Here is a 20,143-nt window from a genome sequence, read left to right as displayed (position 1 = left end):
TTTATCGCAATAAATTTTGAGACAATTAATCGCCCAGCAAAATTTGTTATCGTGACAGGCCTAAATATTTCAAAATGGAAATGTGCGTCAGAGTGCACCTGTCTATATAAACTGATAGAAGAACCTGCACAACACAAATCCAGACTTCTTTGTTTAAATTTATATTTTTATGTAGGGAAACCCCTAGTAATTTAAAGTATCTGAAAAATACAAATTTTGTCAGAACCTGTGGAAAAACTGATAATTTCTCTTGCAAGTTCTTAAGTTGAGTAGCTCAGGGCCAGCTCTATTTGTTCTGGAAATATTAGGCAAAGTAAGAACGTTCATGTACACAGTTGATGCAGAATGCAAGTGTGGAGAACCTGACATACAAAATACTTTGTTTGAACTGTAACAACATTTCAGAGACCTGACTTGTTTTGGATCATTAAAAAGTACTCTCCTCTATATAAATGTATACAAAGAGCTCACTGTTTTCTGTCTGTTGATAATTCAGGTCTGTGTGGAAATATTATTTAAAAGGCAGAAACACGTGAATAAGAAGATGCACTGCGTGAATGGTTGTTGAACGATTTAATAAAAAGTTCTGCAATTGCAAGAGCCGCAACGTGACCAGGAAAAATCAGAGCCCTGGGTGCACGGCAAACTAACTAGCTGAGCCACAGGAAATGGTATTTAACATACTGGGCTGGGCTCAACAGCAAATGACAGAATGACAAGTGTTATAATGGCTTCAATGTAGAACAAGGACATGAGACATTACAGGTGCCTCTCAATCATAAGAACAGATTATGACAAATCGGAGCAGTTATCAAAAGATACAAGGTAAAATGTCAAGGCAGTATAAACTTAATCAGGTATTAAGAGAGGTATAATTATTTTCTAGCACAGGTCCTAAGTAGTAAAAAAGTAAACACCACACAGCTAGATAAAGAAACTCATCTTCAATAATTGCCTCATGCAGACAGGGTTTGGCAAAATTGCATTGCGTGCAGTTAATCATCAGATAAAGCTGTCACTGAGTATATCAGCTGCTTTGGGTTCAGTGCTGCACTCCTCCTGCCTCAGAGGTGGAAAGCTGGTAGATTGAATCGACCAGAACCAGCTGAGTACTGAGCCACATAACAGACTCCACAAGGATAGAATTATATCGTGTGTGTGTGTGTTTGTCCGGGTGTGGCTCACTGTGAACCAGTAGATTTGGTTGCTTACACTATTATTTCAGCTCTGCTGGAGATGACAGATCATGAAAGTCAAAAGTGTATGCAATTCTCACTGAAAACAACAATTTGACCACAGTTCATGTTTGCTACAAATCAATTTGATCTGCCCAAATTACCTTTAGTCCTCAGAATGAGTTATTTCATGCACTCCTGTTTTAACAAAAACAATGGTAACAAAAAAATCTGTATACTGTAAAAACTGAAATCAAATAATTACAAAATAGTGTTCGCATTTGTAAAGGTTCCTTTCCTAACTTCACATTAATGATTCGAGTCCTAGCACTGAATCAGGTCCCACAAATCCAAAGTCTAAATAAATACTGTATGTTTTTAACCCAGTTCTGCAATATGATCTGTTTTTACCAGCTCTAAACACAACAAGTACCGGCAGAAAAAAGAGCATTTACAAAAGCAAACAATGTGCCTTTTTCTTGGAAAATTTACAAAACAGAGACCAACGGTTTGTAGAACCATGTTCAGCAACAATAACTCTTACGAGTCCTTTCCTGTGTTATTAGTTGTGGAGGAGTTTTGGTGCACTGCACTTTACGATGTGGCTTTAGTTTATTGAGGTTAACAGATATTTATTGCTTCACAGCTCACTCAAGGTCAGGTTTGGTTGAGGTCTGGACTTAGACTGGACCACTGGAACACCTTGATTTTTCTTTTTTCCATCCTGTTGAAGATTTGCTGCAGTGTTTGGGATCATTGTCCTTTTTTCACGACCTAGTTTTGGACAAGATGTAGCCGTTGGACAGATGATTATCTTTAAACTTGACTCCTCTGTGAGGATTTCTCCCTTATTTTCCCAACTGAAATCACTTTCTGTTTACTGCAGGTTACAGACTAGGGATGTGTTACACGTTTCAAACAGGTGAAACAAATTGCAACAAATAATATTTAACTTTGATGGCTTCCGCCTCAAATTTTCCCTGAAAACATGAATTAATAAGTCCGTGAGTGAAGGAGCAGACTTACATTTTCTTCTTCAAACTCTGTCTGAGGAGGGGTCCCTCACATTAGGCATTCTGGTGAAACAGCATCTGATTATTTTTTTGGTTCCGCCTTTTTCCTTTTTGTTTTGAACACTATTTTGTCAGTTTTAGTTTCAAAATTAAAATGTTGAAATAGTTTTTTCCCCTTACTGGTAGCAATAAAATTATGTAATGATTTATACGGCATTTATGTGGAAGGTGTCAAAGCAATTTGGAGAGAAAAACAAAGTAAAAAAACCAAAAAACTAATCAACTATTAAATTAGTTGTAGACTATTTTAACGGTCGATTAGTTGTTGATTAGTCGACTAATCATGGCAGCCCTATTACAAACTATTTAAAACTACTCAGAAAATGTAATTTTAAAACAAAAAGGCAACGACAGACCCCTAACAACAGCTGCTGTTATCCATAAAATTGCATATTAACCTCTTAAGCCTCAAGTGGGTTTTCTTGAAGGTTTTGCTCTAAATACCATGCTGAAATGTAACTGAGTGTATCTCCGCATTTATAAACTCTACTTAAATAATCTTGGTATCAAAATAAAGCTAACACTTGGGAGATTTTATTAGAAGTGTAAGTATTAAAACAGCTGCTGTGGTTTTAGAGATATTGAGTGTGGAACATCACTTTTTAATTTTTTCCACTCTCTCCTGAATTTTTTGCATAGACAGTATTTAACCTATTTTAAACCATAATGAATCAGGCTAAAACTCCTGGAAACCATAAATCCACTTGGACATTACCTGTGCAAAGATTCATGCAGCTAAAATGAACTGGAGCAAATTTACAGAGGTTTTAGTAAAAAAATAATTTTGCCTTTTGTCATTCTGCACAGGACAGACCATGATTGTACCATTAATAAATGTTAAAGTTTTTACATCCAAAAGTTATTTATTTTTATCTTATCTGCCTTAAAATACTTAATATTGAATGTTCATCCTTTTGAGGAATTATCCAAACATTTATTTGACACCATATATATTATAAAAAATAATGAGAAATTATTTTCGACTTCAGTTGGACCATATTAACTTAAAATCAAGTGGAAAAAATCTTTCAACACACTACAACATATTTAGGTATCTACTTTGACTTGCTTTAAAAAATAATGTTAAAAATGTTTTGTTTTTTTTACAGATTTGTTGTAATGTGTTTACATATTTGGAACGATGCCATTTTGTACAATTTGTTTGCTTTCTGATTCAACTGCTTGACATTTGAACTGTKTTTGGTGAATGTAAAAATAGTTTCCATGAGTTTTTAGCCAAGATCCTTAGGTTTCTATTGATACCAAACATGTCCAGGTTCAACTGACAGACCTGAAGGTAAAAGAAATAGAAAACAGAAAAAGCTGTTTGTCCCCAGGACTGGGGGCATGGGGCTCTTTGTCATGGCCTCTTCTGGCAGTAAACATGTTAAACCTCTGAAGGAGCAGTAATTAGTGAAGCTCGGTGATGTAGGTACCTCATGTTCCAACATGTTGATGGCAGATGTGTCTGTTGCTGTAAGCATACCTGCCACTCTCCTGTTAAAGATGCACACATTCCTTTTTGTTTCACTCTGTATGAATTGGCTGCCTTGTCTGAGGTATGTGTGCTTCCTAATGTTAGCATTTGGATCGTTTTGTATGTCGTCATCTCAGACACGGCACACCCATCCATGCACACATCTTTATTTACTGGTTAAATATTTTTTTTGGTTCACTGATCTTAATATGTGTTCAATGAGTGTTCTCTTTTCTGCCGTTGGCTGCTTTGTTGTGGAACTCATAAAAAGCTGGAGTTTATTTATGCTCGTTGGCCTTTTTGTTCCTCACAGATTTCACCAAGGTTACATCTCAATGCTACATCTAATTTAACTCCAGTCTTCTCCTAGCACTGATAAACTGAGAGTCAACATGTTATTTACAGGCTGGAACATCATGAAACTCTGTGAGGAGGAACAATAGCCAGGAACTTCTCATAGTCTGGTCAAAGTTGGTGTTGTAGAACACAGTATTCTAGAAGAACTAGAATAGTTCCTGGAGAAACTATGAAAGGGCTTGCCAGGTGGCATCCAATTTAAATTGAGGTTTGTATTTACCATTTGTTGAAGATCACGGTCGTCAACCACCGTGCCAATTTTCACCTCAGTATGGATAAAAATGGCTGAGTTATGGTCAATTCTGCTTGGCTATGGTGGCCATCTCGGATTTTTAAATTGGATTTTGTGATGATTTGTCCTCGGCTACCCCCACACCAAATTTCATTCTAACATGTCCTAAAATGACCAAGTTCTTGCAGTTTCAAATTATCTCTGGTGGCCTCGTTGAATTTTAATTTAGCATTCAGAATTTGTCAAAGCTTGTTCTCTACTCCTATAACAGTTCAGATTAGACAAGGTGCTTCAGTTACTATCTAAGGACTGATTAGCCTTGATATTCAAGGCCCCCCATTTTATTCATGTGTCTTGTGTTTGTTTTTATTCAAACATGTAAATATCAGGAAATAAAAGCTGACATTCTGAAATCTTGTCTCATGCCCTAAACCCAAATGTCTTCAGTGGACAACAAAAACAAGAGTTTGACTTGATGTTTCAATACTTTTGAATACTTGTTTCCCCAATGATTGTACAGTTACATTACAGATTATTCATGCTAGGAAAGTTTCTCCTCTGAAATTCGAGCTTAAAATGGTAGTTAAGGATGACCCCTCTGGTAAAATAGTAAAATATAGTGACATGTTTGATAGATTTGGTCATTATAAAAACACGTAAAAGAATGACTTGCATTTCTTGAGCATGGGTTCTTTGAAGTTGTGACTGTCAGAAACCTCAGTTTAGAACACAAATAACAGCTCTGAATGGAGAGTTGAGCTCACAGATGGTCTAAATGGGTCGTCTATAGAAAATCAGAATTTTAAGTTCTTTATGTTTAGATATTGGGAGTAAATGGAAATTTGATGCACTCACTTTGCTTCCTAAATTTGACAACTTTGTAGTTTTTTCTTTGACTTGTTGTGAGTAGATATTTTATAACTATATATTCTTCTGCAACTTAAAGTTTGCAGATTTCGTTTATGTAGCAACACAGTTCAAAAACCAAATACTTCGRCTCAGATGAGAATTCCTGATCAGCTGGCTTCTTATTTAATGTGAGCAGAAGATCAGAACCAACAGCTGGACCTGGACTGGTTGCTTGTTTTCCTCCCAGGTTGTTGTGTCTGCCTCAAATCTTTCTGGCCTCGACTCAAGGTTTTGTCCAGGGAGGGAGGTCGTCATAGGATGTGTGTGCGTGCGTGCCTGCGCGCATCAGGTCATCGTGAACTTTCAGCCTCATATTAATCTCAGAACAGCATCGTTAATATAAAAAAAAAAACCTTCCTTCACATCATATTGAACAACTGCTTAATTTAAACTATGAAGAAATTTGTCTCGTTACCAGTTTCTGTGAAACCGAGTACAACGAAGTGTCCCTTTCCTTGAATAAATTTCTTAAACATGACAAACCTTTCATTTGAAATGTAAATTGTATAACATTCAGTGGAGTATTGATACTGATACTGGGGCATTTTGTACAAGTACTTGTGTAAATGCTGGCATCGGGACACCACTAATAGAAATCAATCATTAACTTTGTAACTTATTCTGGATTTAAAAACTTCTCAATAAATGTTGAGACAGATAAAACTTCTTGTTTTAAGCTAGTATAAGGGAGCTTACTGTACACACGTTTGTGTTTTTTATAATGGTGATAAAATCCTGATGTTCTTTAAAAATACATAAATATATATTGATTTTTCTGTTTGTGTGCAGACTGCTGCAGGATGAATACTTCTGTAATATACAGCAAATATTAGATTTTTTATTGATATTTAACCAGGGAAATCCCAATGAGATCACAGATCTCTTTTGCAAGGGTGGCCTGGGCCTGCAGGCAACTTATTGTACATGTTTTTGATAGGTACAGTAGGTAGAAAAACCTGACTCACAGCACACTAGAATCTGTGACTGTTAAAGTAACTGCAGGACCTGGAGACAGAATGGTCAAAAAATACAATTTGAGCCAAGTTTTAAGACAGAGATTAAAGATAGATCTGCCTGGAGTAACCTCTCTACGACGAACATGTCTCCCAATCATTTCTACTGTTTTACAGACGGATCCCTTTTTATAAAGGGGTCAGTAGGTGCAGGGGTGCTGATTCTGCACAACCATAGTGAGAGAGAGCATAAATACCCACTAGGTTATTTTGCAACTGTATTTCAAGTCAATCCACCAGTGTGTGGCATCTCTCAAAGACCTTCAGTGTACACAGAAGGAAATATTCATCCTAACAGATGGCCAAGCTGCTATTAGAGCTCTCCAAGGGCCACACTTTACGTCATTACTGGCCTGGGAGTGTGCCGAAGCAGTCAACCAACTGGGGAGAGATAACAGTGTTATTGTTAAAAGGGTACCAGGACATACTGGCATTTATGGTAACAAGAGAGCTGACTACCTCGCAAAAGCTGGCAGTCAGGCTCACTTCAAAGGACCAGAGCCTGTTGTAGGTATCTCAACAACAGTCTGTAGGACTGCCCTACAGGCCTGGATAAGACGTCAACACTCAGTCTGCTGGAGGGAGCTGACGGACTGTAGACAGGCACGGAAACTGATTAATGGCCCAAATCTAAGGTTTTGGAAAGCTCTCATCTCATCTCCCTATCAAGGAAAACTAAGTACACTGGTTGGAGTCCTAACTGGGCACAATCTGCTCAACTGCCACAAAATGGTGATGGRACTCCATGACAATGGTCTGTGTGATGCCTGTGGCATTGAAGAGACCTTTTTGCACTACTTAGACCACTGCCTGGCCCTGAGTGGTCTAAGTAAAATAATTCTTGGAGACACATTTATGGATCCTGAGAAGCTCAGAACACTGAGTGTTTCTAACCTTGTGTCCTTCATCCGAGGGACGAGAAGGTTTGAATGAAGACCAGAGAGCAATGGGCCCACTTGTGTGTGTTTTTTATCCATCCCCACTAACATGTACAGTAACATTTGCAAAGATTTGCAAAGAAAAAACAAAATTCTAACTAAACAAAACAATGTCTTTCATAACAAACCCCAGCAAAATACTTACAGCTGCATCTTGAAAATAAAGCATCGATATCCATTTTATGGACTTATCATGTATTGTATAGCATAAAATGATACTTATTCTAAAAGGTAAATTCAAAGTGATATGTGTGATTGAGTCAATAGTACAATGTTTATTTTTAGATGTCATCTAGTAATGCAAAGAGAAACATGCAGTTTAGTAGCTTGGAAGTATCCATAAATTCACTTTTTGCATAAATGTATGTAATTAAATGTATGTACTTCTAGGATTGCCATGTCCTGGAAAACTGAGAATTTACACCAACATATTCTGCATAAATGGTTTTTACCATAACTTCAACTTTTATTTCTCTTATTATCCGCAGTCTTTTCTGCAGCCGCCATCATTCTGTGCTGTAAGGCCGACCCGAACATGTCTTCTAACGGAGACCTCAGCAACCTCAGCAGCTCTGACAGCTTCTGGGAGGTACGGTAAACACAAACATATACTGCCTGTCTCAAAACAACTGGGTCTTAGTTCAGTTCTTTAGTGTGTATAATTTGTGTTTCTTATTCAGGTTTTGGGATCCTATGAGTTGTAAATTTGTGTTGCACATTTAATAAAATTCAGCGATGCTTAATACGGCTAACTAAAATAAAAACACTGGTTAAACTCATGAAGCGCACTGGTGCTGTAATTACAAACAGGATTAAAAGAAAAAATCCTGATTGTTTTTTTTTTTAATAACATGTTTGAGCCTTTTTATAATTGGGTGTTCTGAATTTTTATTTTTAGGTCACATTTCCCAGTCCTGTTTATACAAACACATTTTTTACCACAGTATTAAGAAAATAAATGTTAGTTTAAAAGTTAGAAGCAACACAATCAACACACAAAACAACACTTAACACACTGAATGTGTGTAAAAAATCTCACCCATCCRTTATCATTACCTTCTTTTTCCTTTGTGTCGCGGGGGTCACTGTGTGAGGGACGGGACCTGTTTAAATACCTCACAGTTAGATGTTAGCTTTTTAAAAAGTTTTAAAACTTTGTTTCCTCTTTCATTTTGTTCTTGTGTGTTTCTCAGCCAGGGAACTACAGAAGGACGGTGAAGCGGATTGATGACGGCCACCGTCTGTGTAATGAGCTTGTCAGCTGCTTCCAGGAGAGAGCTAAAATAGAGAAGAGCTACGCTGTTCAGCTGAGTGACTGGGCCAAGAGGTGGAGGGGCATCGTTGAAAAGGGTCTGTAACGTTCACAAATAATGTTTATTTTAAGAATGGAGCATCACTTTTTAAAACTTTTTTACATTTAACTGAAGGTCTCATTTTCTAACCTTTTTAATTACAATTTGAAAAAAATACATCTAAAATTGTTCATGACTATTTTTTGTTCAGATGAGTTGGACCACACCTTTTTTTTCTCGAATAAGACACAACAATTGTTTCTATAATTGAAAGTCTCAGTATTTAAATGTAAAAGAAAAAAAATCACAGGAACTGAGGAGAGCCTTCTCCTTCTATATAAGTTTTTATCTAATAGGTCTTTGCTGGAGCTGAAATTCTGTTTTCAGTCTGTTGAGCTCTTATCCTCTGTACTTTTTAAAAAATGTAAGTAATGGGAAACATTGTCTGACAAACTGCTGGTAAAGAGGTGGTTTAAGATCCAGTTAAAAATATGTATTTCATAGAAAGAACCAGCAGGTTTCTTTGGTACATTTTTTTTTCAGTGCATTGCCAATGCAATGCACACTATTGTCTTTCATTTTTCATCCAAGTCATCTTCCACTTTGGCACGCTTCTCCTCCTGTCCTAGAGCTGCCATTGTAATTTGTGTATGTAAAGCTCCTTTGCTAAATGATGGCTATGCATTTTGGTGCCTGTACAACTTAAAGTTTTAGAAATATTAATGTTTAAACTTTATTCCAAAAATCATATAATGGGTGTCAATGGAACCTTGTATTGGTCCAATACTGCCCCCTGCTGTATCTACTCAACCTGGTACTGCACCATAGTTTAATATTAATATTTAATCTCCGTAGTTCAGTGATTACAATACTAATATGTTTGTATTTTGATGTTTTACTATAATACTGCCTTATAAGCATCAACTTCTTATAGAATATTGCTGTATTGTTGTAATATGTGTCAGTTTTGTGCAAACGATCGTCATTGGCAATGTTGCCTCTTTCTGCACACATAGAAAACACCCATTGGAGTGCACTTTGCTACAGCTCCAGTGGTCTCATGCTGAACACCTTGGGCTTTCATGTGGGAGATCAGCGTTCAAATCCCAGCTACTGCAACTTTAACAAAAACATCTTTTCAAACTACATGTCACACAATTACCCTCATTACAGACACCTGCTGACTTGACAGGCACAAGTTGGTACTTGACTAGAAACCACATTTCAACTTGGTCACAGTTCATTCTGCAAGTTCACTGCTGCAGTCAAAGGCATGCTGCAATGGCAATGCACACTTGTTTTGACATCTTAAAAACCAATGGCTAGTTTAAGTTGATGGTACAGGTCTGACTCTGTTCTCTCTGCTCCTCATCAGGACCTCAGTATGGGACCCTGGAGAAGTCGTGGCACGCCTTCATGCAAGCAGCTGACCGCCTCAGCGAGCTGCACATGGAGCTGCGGGAGTGGCTGGCYGGAGAGGACAGCAAGAAGATTCGCAGCTGGCAGAAAGAGTCTTTCCACAAGCAGATGATGGGAGGCTTCAAGGAGACGAAAGATGCAGAGGACGGCTTCAGAAAAGCTCAGAAACCCTGGGTCCGCAAACTGAAAGAGGTGAGAGTCACTTGAGGGGTCTGGGGTGGTGCTGACCCAAACAAACGACTGATTGAAACTGACCATTGGGTATTTCCAAACTTAGTTAAAAATCAAGTTGTTAGCGCTCCCCTGATGTGTTTGTGTGTTTATGTGTCAAGGTGGAGTCCAGTAAGAAAAGCTACCACCAGGCCAGGAAGGAGGAGTGGACGGCCGTTACCAGGGAAACGCACGCCAAGGCTGACACGTCCAAGTCGCAGGAGGAAGTCCGCAAATACACAACCCGAGTGGAACGCTGCAACCAGGAAGCTGAGAAGGTACAAAACCTGTAAAAACACACAGAGAAGCTTCACTCCTACTGAGCTGCGTGTGTGTGTGTTTCCTACAATGTGGGGAATTTTTTACCAAAAAAAAGCAGCCTCATGGGGACCGAAGTGAATCGTGGGGACCTGGCAGTGGTCCCCATGGGTCCAAATGCAAATTACAGGTGAGAGGTTAGGTTTAGGACCAATGTTTAGGTTAGTTTTAGGGTCAGGTTGGTACCTGTGAGGTTAATTTTAGAGTATATGGTCAGGGTTAGGCTATAAAGTCTAAAAAACATGAATGGAAGTCAATGGAAAGTCCCCACGGGTTCAAGAACAAGTGTATGTGTGTGTACTTGTTTTGTCTACAAAGTGAGGACCATTTGTACCATAGTTACTATCAAAGCGAGGCCTTTGATGTGAAGTGAGGACCTCTTTGTTTGCAGCTCTGCTGTGCTTTACTAATTAGGTTTAGAGGTATAGAGTGAATTAAGTTCAGGTTCAGGTTAGAGTTAACTATAGACCAGTAATGGTTAGTTTTAGGGAAAATGTCTGGGTTAGGCATAAATACAGTTACAAAAATGAATGGAAGTCAATACAAAGTCCTCAGTTTGATGCAAATACAAGGGTGTTTGTGTGTGTTTGTGCGCATGTTCATGTTTTCACATTTTAAAACATGACTGGACTTGTTTCCTGTGATGCTGCTGGTCAGAAACCTTTCACCAGAAAAGACCAGGATCAACCAAAACCTCCTGAGGATTTCAGGATCAGTCCAGTCTCTGTCAGTGGCAGCACTTCAGCTTTTAAACAAAATAGATTTATAAGAAAATGGTAAAAATAAGAAAGTGAAACTTGGTATCTTAGCTCATTAAAAGTTTGATTAGGTATTTCCAAACTTAGTTTTTTTTTTTCTAGTTGTTGGCTGTCCTGTGATGTTAGTGTGGCAGCACTTCAGCTTTTAAACACAATAGTTTTGCATGAAAATGATCAAAATAAAGGAGAATTTGTTATTTTAGCTCATTAAAGCTCATTTAAAAGTTTTTAACTTGTTTCAGGCATCTCAGTTTTTTCTATATAAATGTCACTTTGATGCAAAATTGCTGACAGATTGAAATGAATTCTAATATAAAATTGCATGAAAATAACACTTGAGTTTTTTCAGACTGCAGTCAGTTCAAACCATCACACCTACAGCAAAGGTAAAAACACAGACTGCATCACTTAAAGCCTCTTAATCCATGAAGACCTGAGACACTCTTTAAGGAGTCATTGTAAAAATGTTTCTTCACTTTATTAGCCTCTGGAGTAAATTAATCAAAAAAATAACCGTAATCTGAGAGTGCAAAGTCAGATTCTATTATGATCATCCATATTGTAAAACATAATACAAAGCAAGCCTGTCAAATCAAGTTGTAAAACAGAAATCCTATTTCTGATCTGAAAGGTAAAACCATGTATGTTGAAGTGACTTGTTTTGAATAAGAGGCAACAGCTACGTTTTCACTGTGTGGAGTTTTTAATTCTGTCACAGGAAGGCTTTATTATCTTGATCCAGTGTTTTAGCTGTTCATACAGTAGATACTCCCACAACTTAAAGCAGAACTGATACTTCATTCGTGCCTTTTTTTAATAATTGAATATAAAAATAGATTTAAATCCATTCTAAATTAAATGCAACAAAATAAATAAATTTTAAAGGTAAAAGACTTGTTTTGTTGTTGAGCTGTTTAGAGTAACTGAGGCCCTCTGAGCCTTTGGGTGTAATTTTCTTGAATTTTAAATTTCAGCAGGGCCAATGTTCTGATGTGCTCCTTTGCTCTGCAGCTTTAGAGTTTCTCTTTCCATCACTGTTACTTTTGCCTTGTTTGCTCTGACTCTGATGTTTAAACGCATGTCTGCAAACATTAAATGAAACTTGTTCCTTGGTTCGCCTGTTAATGTCTGCTAACACGAGCGATCTGGTTACATTTTCATCTGGTCAGAAGTATCTGGCAGAGGTTTAAATAAAACTGGGCACAATGGAAACAGGTCCAGCCAAAAAATTTACAACAAACAAATCGTATATGATGAAATAAAAGTACACTTTTAGTTCTTGGGTTTTACGTTTTAAATGAGACAAAAAATCTGATCTTTACCAGGTTTTAAATTTATTTAAATCTAATTTTAACTGTAAACACACAAACAACTATTTTCAACAAATAAATCCTTATTGAACAAAACAAATAAAAAACAGAGTGGGGGTGGGGGTGTAAAAATGCAGATTCAGCAGCTTGTAAAACCTTCTTTAGCAGTAATAACTCAGCAGTGGTTTTCTGACTTATCTGTCTCTCACACGAGGTTGTTGAGGAATTCTGTCCCACTCTTCTTTCCAGCTTCAGCTCTTTGATGTTTGCAGACACTGGCCTCCTCACAGCACCTGGATTATTTTCTTTTCTAGCTGTTCTGTTGTAGATTTGTGTTTGGGATTGTTGTCTTGTTACTGTTCTSTTGTCGATGGCCACATATTTATTGTAAAATACTTCAGGTTCACAGAGGAGTTCATGGTGGACTCAGTGACTGCAAGGCACCCAGGTTCTGTAGCAGCAGAATTAGCCCAAATCACCAATCATCCACCTCTGTGCTTACAGTTGGTATGAGGTGTTTGGGTTTTCTCTTAACATGCTGCTGTGCATTATGGGTAACTGACCCTGTGGTGGACCTGTGACCTGTCCAGAGTGTGAGAATCCTCTCACATAGTGACTGCTGGTGATTGGCACCAGCTTCCCCACGACACCAAAAGGAAAAGTGGGTGAAGACGATGGATGGATGGATGGATGGATGGATGGATGGATAGATGCTGTACGTTATGTGTAAACGTCTCTGCTTTGGTCTCATCTGTCCAAAGAAAATTGCCCCAAAAGTTATGTGGTTCATTTTGGTGCAACTTCACAAATGTAAGTCCTGCTTCTATTTACAGAGATAAGGAGCTCTCCTGCAACCTCTTCCAATAAGTAATTTTCCTCATTCTTCTGTCATGGACTGTAATCTTGAACCTGCTAACTGAGGCCTGTAGACCCTGAGCAGACACTTCCTCTCACCATTACATGATCAGACCTTGTGGTGAATTTGCTGGGAAGTCTGACAGAACTGGTAGTTGTCTGAAATGCTTTACCCCCCAATTTACACTACATGCGTCTCAGCTCCACTATGGTCCGACCTTTGCAGCAAATACAGAACCACTCTAAACGAGAGTATTTACACTGGCTCCGCACGGCGACGTAGTGCGGTGGTGAGCGGATGACGAATCGTGAAAATTAGAACCGATCCTATTTTTGCCAGATGCCGGAGCTGCTCCGGAGTCAATCTACAAACGTCACACCAACAGGAAAAGGAGCAAGCACAACATCCATATTTTCAAAATAAGACACCATAAGGTGGAATAATTTTGTCAAAATCCCAGCTATATTGATTAAAATATGGGTATATTTCTACAGAAATGTTGTCAGAATGTATTGTTCTGTTTGGGAAGCAGATGATGTAGCATGAAGCATGTACACACCAGATGCATGTGGATTTTATTTTGAAATATTTTGACATTTATTTTGAAGTTTCAAAAAGACAACAGTGATACAGTTTCAACCATAGATATCAAAAGCTTTTATATGAATGTTTTCCACTGTGTTTGGAGTTTGTCTTTCACAGAATTAAGTATTTTTTGCTCCGACTTCCACTTTTATCTGTGGATTTATCACGTGATCTCCTTCTTGCACTCGCTTCCTCCTCTGTGTGTTGCACTGGAGCAGAGTGGAGCGGAGGCTGTATAGACTGGGTTGCAAACGAACAGCTGCGAACTGCGCAGCGCAGCGGAGCAGAGACACATGTAGTGTAAATCCAGGGTAACACTTGTGAATAATCTATTTGAGTGGGAAAGGACACACTCCATTTCCATTGTACTCTAACAGTTGATGACTTAAAACTGGTTTCATTTAAATCGACTGTTTAGGAAAATCAGAAAAATATTTACATAATTTGAATTGCAGTGTAGTTGGTATATTTTATTTTGAATATTTTGCAAACTTCACTACATTTGAAACACTGACATTCACTGTTTTTGTTTCTAAAATAAGAAATAAATAATAAAAGCTTGTGAGTTTTCTAGGTTAAGATAGGCATGCCATAAAAGTACAGGGAATTTATTGTTGAATGTTTTTCTTTTCTTTTTTTTAATGTTTTCTTAATCTCAGTAAGTGTTTTTGTTTGTGCRACAGGCGGAGGATCGCTACAGAAAGGCCCTGGAGGAGCTGAACCGTTGCAACCCTCGCTACATGGAGGACATGGAGCAGGTGTTTGACCTCACTCAGGAGGCTGAGCAACAGAGACTGCGTTTCTTTAAAGACATCATGCTGGACATTCACACGCACCTCGACCTGTCTGCCAAAGAAAGGTATCAGAACAGACACGAGTTTTAGACAGAAAAGAGATGATTAAATCATTCATTCTCCATGACTCGGAGCAAAGGTATGCAGAGCTGTAATGGGTCCGATACATGTGGGATCCTGTTCTGTATGTATAAGGGTTAATGGAAAACTCAAGCTGTTGCCCATTAACAGCTGACCTCTGGTTTTGTTTAAACAGACCAGTGTTCCCATGGTAAAGTCCAAGACAAAATAATAAACAAATTGACCAATAAGTCGCTTCAAGAAGAAACTTTACTAAAGTTATGTGAAGACAGTTGTATACAGTTACATTAGTTTTGATTCACCAGGGGTGAAGTCTGTGTCTCAGTTCAGTGGCTGTAGCCTACATGGGCCAGGTAGGCTGCGTAAAACTGCAGTGAAATGTGGCGGTCTTGCCTCCAGATAACATRTCTGCGTGACCAGCTGCTACCCCATTACCATGATGTTACATGGCATATTATTTACAGGTGAAGCTGAGGTTAAGACATTTTTTATTATTCTTTTTCATGGATAAACTGATAAATAAGTTAAATAAATATATTTACTCTGTAATATTTTAAAGCAAAGAAAAAAGAATAAATTTAATAAATGTTTTAAGAACTGATTTCTGATCAGACACTGCAAAAAGTAGGCTTCTAAAAATAAGAAAAAAATACTAGATTAGATCCTTATCCCAAATTAATAACAACTAATAATCTGCAGTTTGACAGTTGCACTTGGTCAGACTTCTTGAAGTAAAAAAAAACTTTTCAGATTAACAAGATTAATAATCCAACATATTCTGATCTTGTTTAGTATATCGGTCTAAAAACAAAATCAAAAATACTTTTTAGCTGATATAAGACTTTAAAACTTGGTTAGAGGAACATTTTTCTGCAGTAAAATGACTCTACTGCTCAAAAACACTAACAGATTAAATAAGGTTCACTTTAAACCTAGTCAGGACCAGTTTAGTTTCAGAGCATTTGTTACGAAGTGCTTCCTATGTCATGCAACCGATTCAAGGCTTAATTAATTCAGGTTTACACCAAAATCCCAGGTTAATCCCTTATCCTAGATTCGTGCAATAGGCCTCAGGCCTCCAATAACCATCTCAATCTAAAACCAGACTTTATGACCTACCAGCATCAACTTTTAGAGTCCGTCGTTGACCCAAATATAATTATCACACTCATGTCTGTCTTGAAAATGAGTCGTATCTGCAGTTAGTGCTAACAGTGGAGGCGCGGGCTCAAATTAACTAGTTTGTTCAAAAAAAAAAAAAGCAAAGATTTAGAAGCACAGAAACAGTATTTTTTTTTTCACTGAGTTTTCATGTGATGATAAAACAAGCAAAATGTTTAATGAAATTAGGTCAAACAAAACGAGATATAGTTGAGATAATGAACAGAWGAGTGTGATAACTAACAGCAGCCTTTCCTCCAGCTTCAAAAACCTGTACCGGGACCTGGGTCAGACCATCCAAGCTGCCAACGAAGCTGAAGACCTCAGATGGTGGAGGAACACCCATGGACCGGGCATGAGCATGAACTGGCCACAGTTTGAGGTGTGCAAACAATAACACAATATATTTTTTTCATTTAATCACTTTATTCTTGAATGGATCCATGATTAGTTGTAACATTAGACTTTACTTGATAAATATATATATTTTAATTGTAAAATAAAGACTGTAAAAATACTATAGGCTGTTTTAGTTTTTATAATTTTTAAACTTGTTAAAAATATATTACACGAACGGGGCTATTTTATTTACACACAAAGCATTCTGGGTAAATGATGACGTGGATAGGTCCTCAGTGTGAGGCTGCTAGTGAGCTATATCCACCTTGAAGGTTAATCTTGGACAATATCTGATGATCGGCTCTTTTAAATGAAACCAGAGAGCGTTGACAGAGAGGAGAAGGTAGAAATGACAGCCTGTAACTGAAAATATAGATGGAGGACAACAGAGCTGCTTCATGGAAGAACAACCTCAGCTTAGCCTGTTAGCTTTAGCATTAGCCCCGATGCTATCACCATATATTGGTATTAGCTCAGCGCTACACATTCTCCTCTTGTCACTGAGGTCCTTCATCCACATGACAGAGAGGGGAACACAAAAATAACTTGGCCTGCAATTGAAAATATGGATGGAGGACCTCAGTTTAGCTTGTTAATTTGTCACACTAGTGCTGAGCTAATACTTATAAGGCAATATAGCGTCGGCGCTAACGCAAAGGCTAACAGGCTAAGCTGATGTTCTTCTTCCATGAAGCAGCTCTGTTGTCCTCCATCCATATTTTCAGTTACAGGCGGAGTCTTTTCTACCTTCTCCTCTCTGTCAACGCTCTCTGGTTTCATTTAAAAGAGTTGATCGTCAGATATTGTCTAAGATCAACCTTCAGGGTGGATATAGCTCGCTCACACCGAGGATCTATCCACGTCATCATTTACCCAGAATACTTTGTGAGTAAATGCTCCGTCCGTGTTAAAATATATTTTTAAAAATTTATGAAACTAAACAGCCTACAGTATTTTTTACAGTCGTGGATCCCTTTTAAACTAGCTTGCTTTAAGGAAGAGTGCAGGTTTTTTTCTTAATGTGTGAATAGGTGGGTATGTTTTATTAGAAATAACGACATTATTTCTGATGTAAATCATTAACTTAACATATTTAGACTTGGTTTCACTGTAAGGAAAGTTATGAGTTAGTTTGTCAGAGCATCGTCCTCTGAAGTAACAAACACACATCTCTGTGTTTGTGTGCAACTTGCTGAATATTAAACAGGTTTCCAGTGAATGCCTTGTTTTGTAACGGAGTAGAGAGTGGGGTCAGGAATGCTGAAACACTTACTCACTCAGGTTTATTCATTTGTCTGTAAAACCCTGCAGCATTCACCTCCAATCTGCAGCCTGGGTCACCCAGGCTAAACAAATACTTCCAGATAAGAAAACACAACAGATTGTGCAGAAAGTTGTGATATGATTTGCTCCGCTCTATAAAGTCATTACAGTCTGGCCTTCTGATTGGCTGAGGCTGTCTCCACTGTTACTGGGCAGATTAGCCTCTTTGTTCAGAGGAGACAGAAGGAGTTGATGTAATCGTAAATGGCACCCAGATCATTTTATAACACATGGAGCTGATATTTGGTGGGGCAGTAGCTGAGAGCTAACCCAACACATACTGAATGCTAATCACAACTGCTAAAGCTAATTTACAAAAAGGCTATATATAATTCAGCATGACTGGCATAGCTTGGAATTGGTACAGTGGTAGCTGAGAACATTCTTTAACAAATTTTGAATGCTAAATAGCTAATTAAACTCCAATAACTCAGCCATTTCAGGTTATATTGGGCTGAAATTTGTTGTGRTGGCAGCTGAGAACAATCCCCATCATCGACTGAATCCAAATCAAAAATCCAAGAAGGCTGCCATGGCCAACATGTAAAATCCACCATAACTTGACAGTTTTGACAAAAAATTTTCTGTTAAGGGTTGCACCTCCTCATTATATCTTCATGAAGATGATCCTTGCTTTGTGTTTGTGCAGGATCAGTGGCAGCATGACCAGGGCACCTGTTCTCTTATGTTTATGTTCTGTTCTTCTGAATGGGTGTTCTGAACTGTAATTTCATTGAGCTCTGTACAATGACAATAAAGGTCTAATCTATCTATCTAACTTAGTCATTTTTAGCAACATTRAGTTGAAATTTGTTGTGGTTGTAGCCAAAAGAAATCTGCAAAAATTATAGTAAAAAAAAKGCACGCACATTTGTTTCATATTCAGGCTCACAGTAGAACACAGCACCGTTTCATATGAATAATCAAATCTTTATAAAACTGTTTTATTTATAAAGGTTTCAACTGTTCAGCCACAGATAGATGTTAAACTAATGACTCACAATATTATTGTCTTTAATAAAAAATGAATTTTTAACTGTGTGTCTATTAAAACACTGCACAGTAGATACAAGTGTTAATTGGCTAATTGCTCATTCATCAGAATAATACAGGAGTCACAATCTCAGCAAGACTTGAACTTCAGTGCAGGTCCATTTAGGTTTTCTTCAGGGTTTTTGAAGCTAAAGTTGCAAAAGTATTTGAGCTGATTTCAAGTCTGTAATTTCAAATTATAATTTAATTTATTTTTTCACAATGTGTTCCTTTTATGACTTCAATAACATAATTTCAAATCATTTTAACATGATTTAGTTGAACTTCAGACTGCTTTGTTTCCACACCTCCTTCAGTGTTTTGTTCCTCAGTACAATGATCTATATATTATATTGCCATAATTTATGTTTGTGGAAACTATCCTCCGTCCCATTTGTTCAGTAATAATAGGGAGACTATGACCTGAATCTCTGCCTTCTACTCTGTACGTTTTATATTTTTGTAGAGTTCGGTGASTGTTTGTCACACCTGGAGCTTCTCATTTCAACTCGTACAAAAGAGCTGAAACGTAAAACTCCAAAATGCAGAAACAAGATCATGTATTGTCTGAAAGCTTGGATGCTTTTCGATCTGTAAGTCACTCGCATTGTATTTTCAGCTGAAACTTTGTGCTGTGATGGGATACTGAGTCATGGTGTAACAGAAYCTGTACAGTGTTAAAAACTGTTCAGTGCAGCTGATTGTCTCAGGATCGGATCTGTGATTTCACAAACTTGCATTTCTTCCTCATTGAAAGGTTTCTGGTAAATATTTCTCCTGATGAGAGTGAGAACAAGTATTGTACTTTGAGTCTGTCAAAAAAAAAAAAAAACCTGGAGGAAAACTGAATATTTCTAACCTTTGCTGCAGATTTAACGTTTTCTGAGAGTTCCTCAAACAAATAGAAATGTTGACAGATAGAAAGTGGTAGTTTGCTTGAAGAAATCATATTGTAAGCACGTTTTAATCAACTGCGTTTTTTATCACTTGAGTTTAGTGATGCAAGTTATTGATTAATGAATTCAACTAAAGTTGACTGATCTAATCAATCAACTAATGATTCATTGATAAGCAGCCATTTTCTTAAAAACCTGAGTTTTCTGTTGTATTGAGGGTCTTTCCATAACATGAAGCGTTAATCTTTTATAATGCACTGACTTAAAATAAATGAAGGAGATCAATATATTTTAACAATTTATTTTGCAGCTGTATTAAAAACTGAATGATAAACTTATAACAAAACAGGAATTTATTTGGCTGCTGAGTGGTGAAAAACAGATGAGAAGAATAAAATATGATTTTTAGATGCAAAATAATTAATAATTGTTATAATTAGACTTTATTTACATTTATGGTGCGTTCACACCGAACGCGATTTCAGCGTCAAAATCGCAGCCAACGCTGAAGTTTGAAGCTTGTGCACTTTGAGGT

At 37.5% G+C, this 20,143-nt stretch overlaps 1 protein-coding gene across 3 annotated transcripts in view; it reads left to right on the top strand.

The window, feature by feature from the left end:
- Positions 1-20,143, top strand: part of pacsin3 (protein kinase C and casein kinase substrate in neurons 3) — a 52,816-nt gene that overhangs the window by 19,056 nt on the left and 13,617 nt on the right. For all 3 annotated transcript variants that reach the window (XM_014025388.1, XM_014025386.1, XM_014025387.1), the window contains 6 exons: positions 7,663-7,763; positions 8,368-8,524; positions 9,842-10,077; positions 10,218-10,373; positions 14,606-14,781; positions 16,220-16,340. In XM_014025388.1, the coding sequence (XP_013880842.1) occupies positions 7,710-7,763; positions 8,368-8,524; positions 9,842-10,077; positions 10,218-10,373; positions 14,606-14,781; positions 16,220-16,340 (900 nt within the window). In that variant the 5' untranslated portion in view covers positions 7,663-7,709. The remainder of the gene's footprint in view (positions 1-7,662; positions 7,764-8,367; positions 8,525-9,841; positions 10,078-10,217; positions 10,374-14,605; positions 14,782-16,219; positions 16,341-20,143) is intronic.

The sequence above is a fragment of the Austrofundulus limnaeus genome, unplaced genomic scaffold (genome assembly GCF_001266775.1).
Source record: "Austrofundulus limnaeus strain Quisiro unplaced genomic scaffold, Austrofundulus_limnaeus-1.0 Scaffold472, whole genome shotgun sequence".
NCBI lineage: Eukaryota > Metazoa > Chordata > Actinopteri > Cyprinodontiformes > Rivulidae > Austrofundulus > Austrofundulus limnaeus.
The sequence above is the reverse complement of the archived record's forward strand: the minus strand, read 5'-3'. Positions and strand labels throughout refer to the sequence as shown.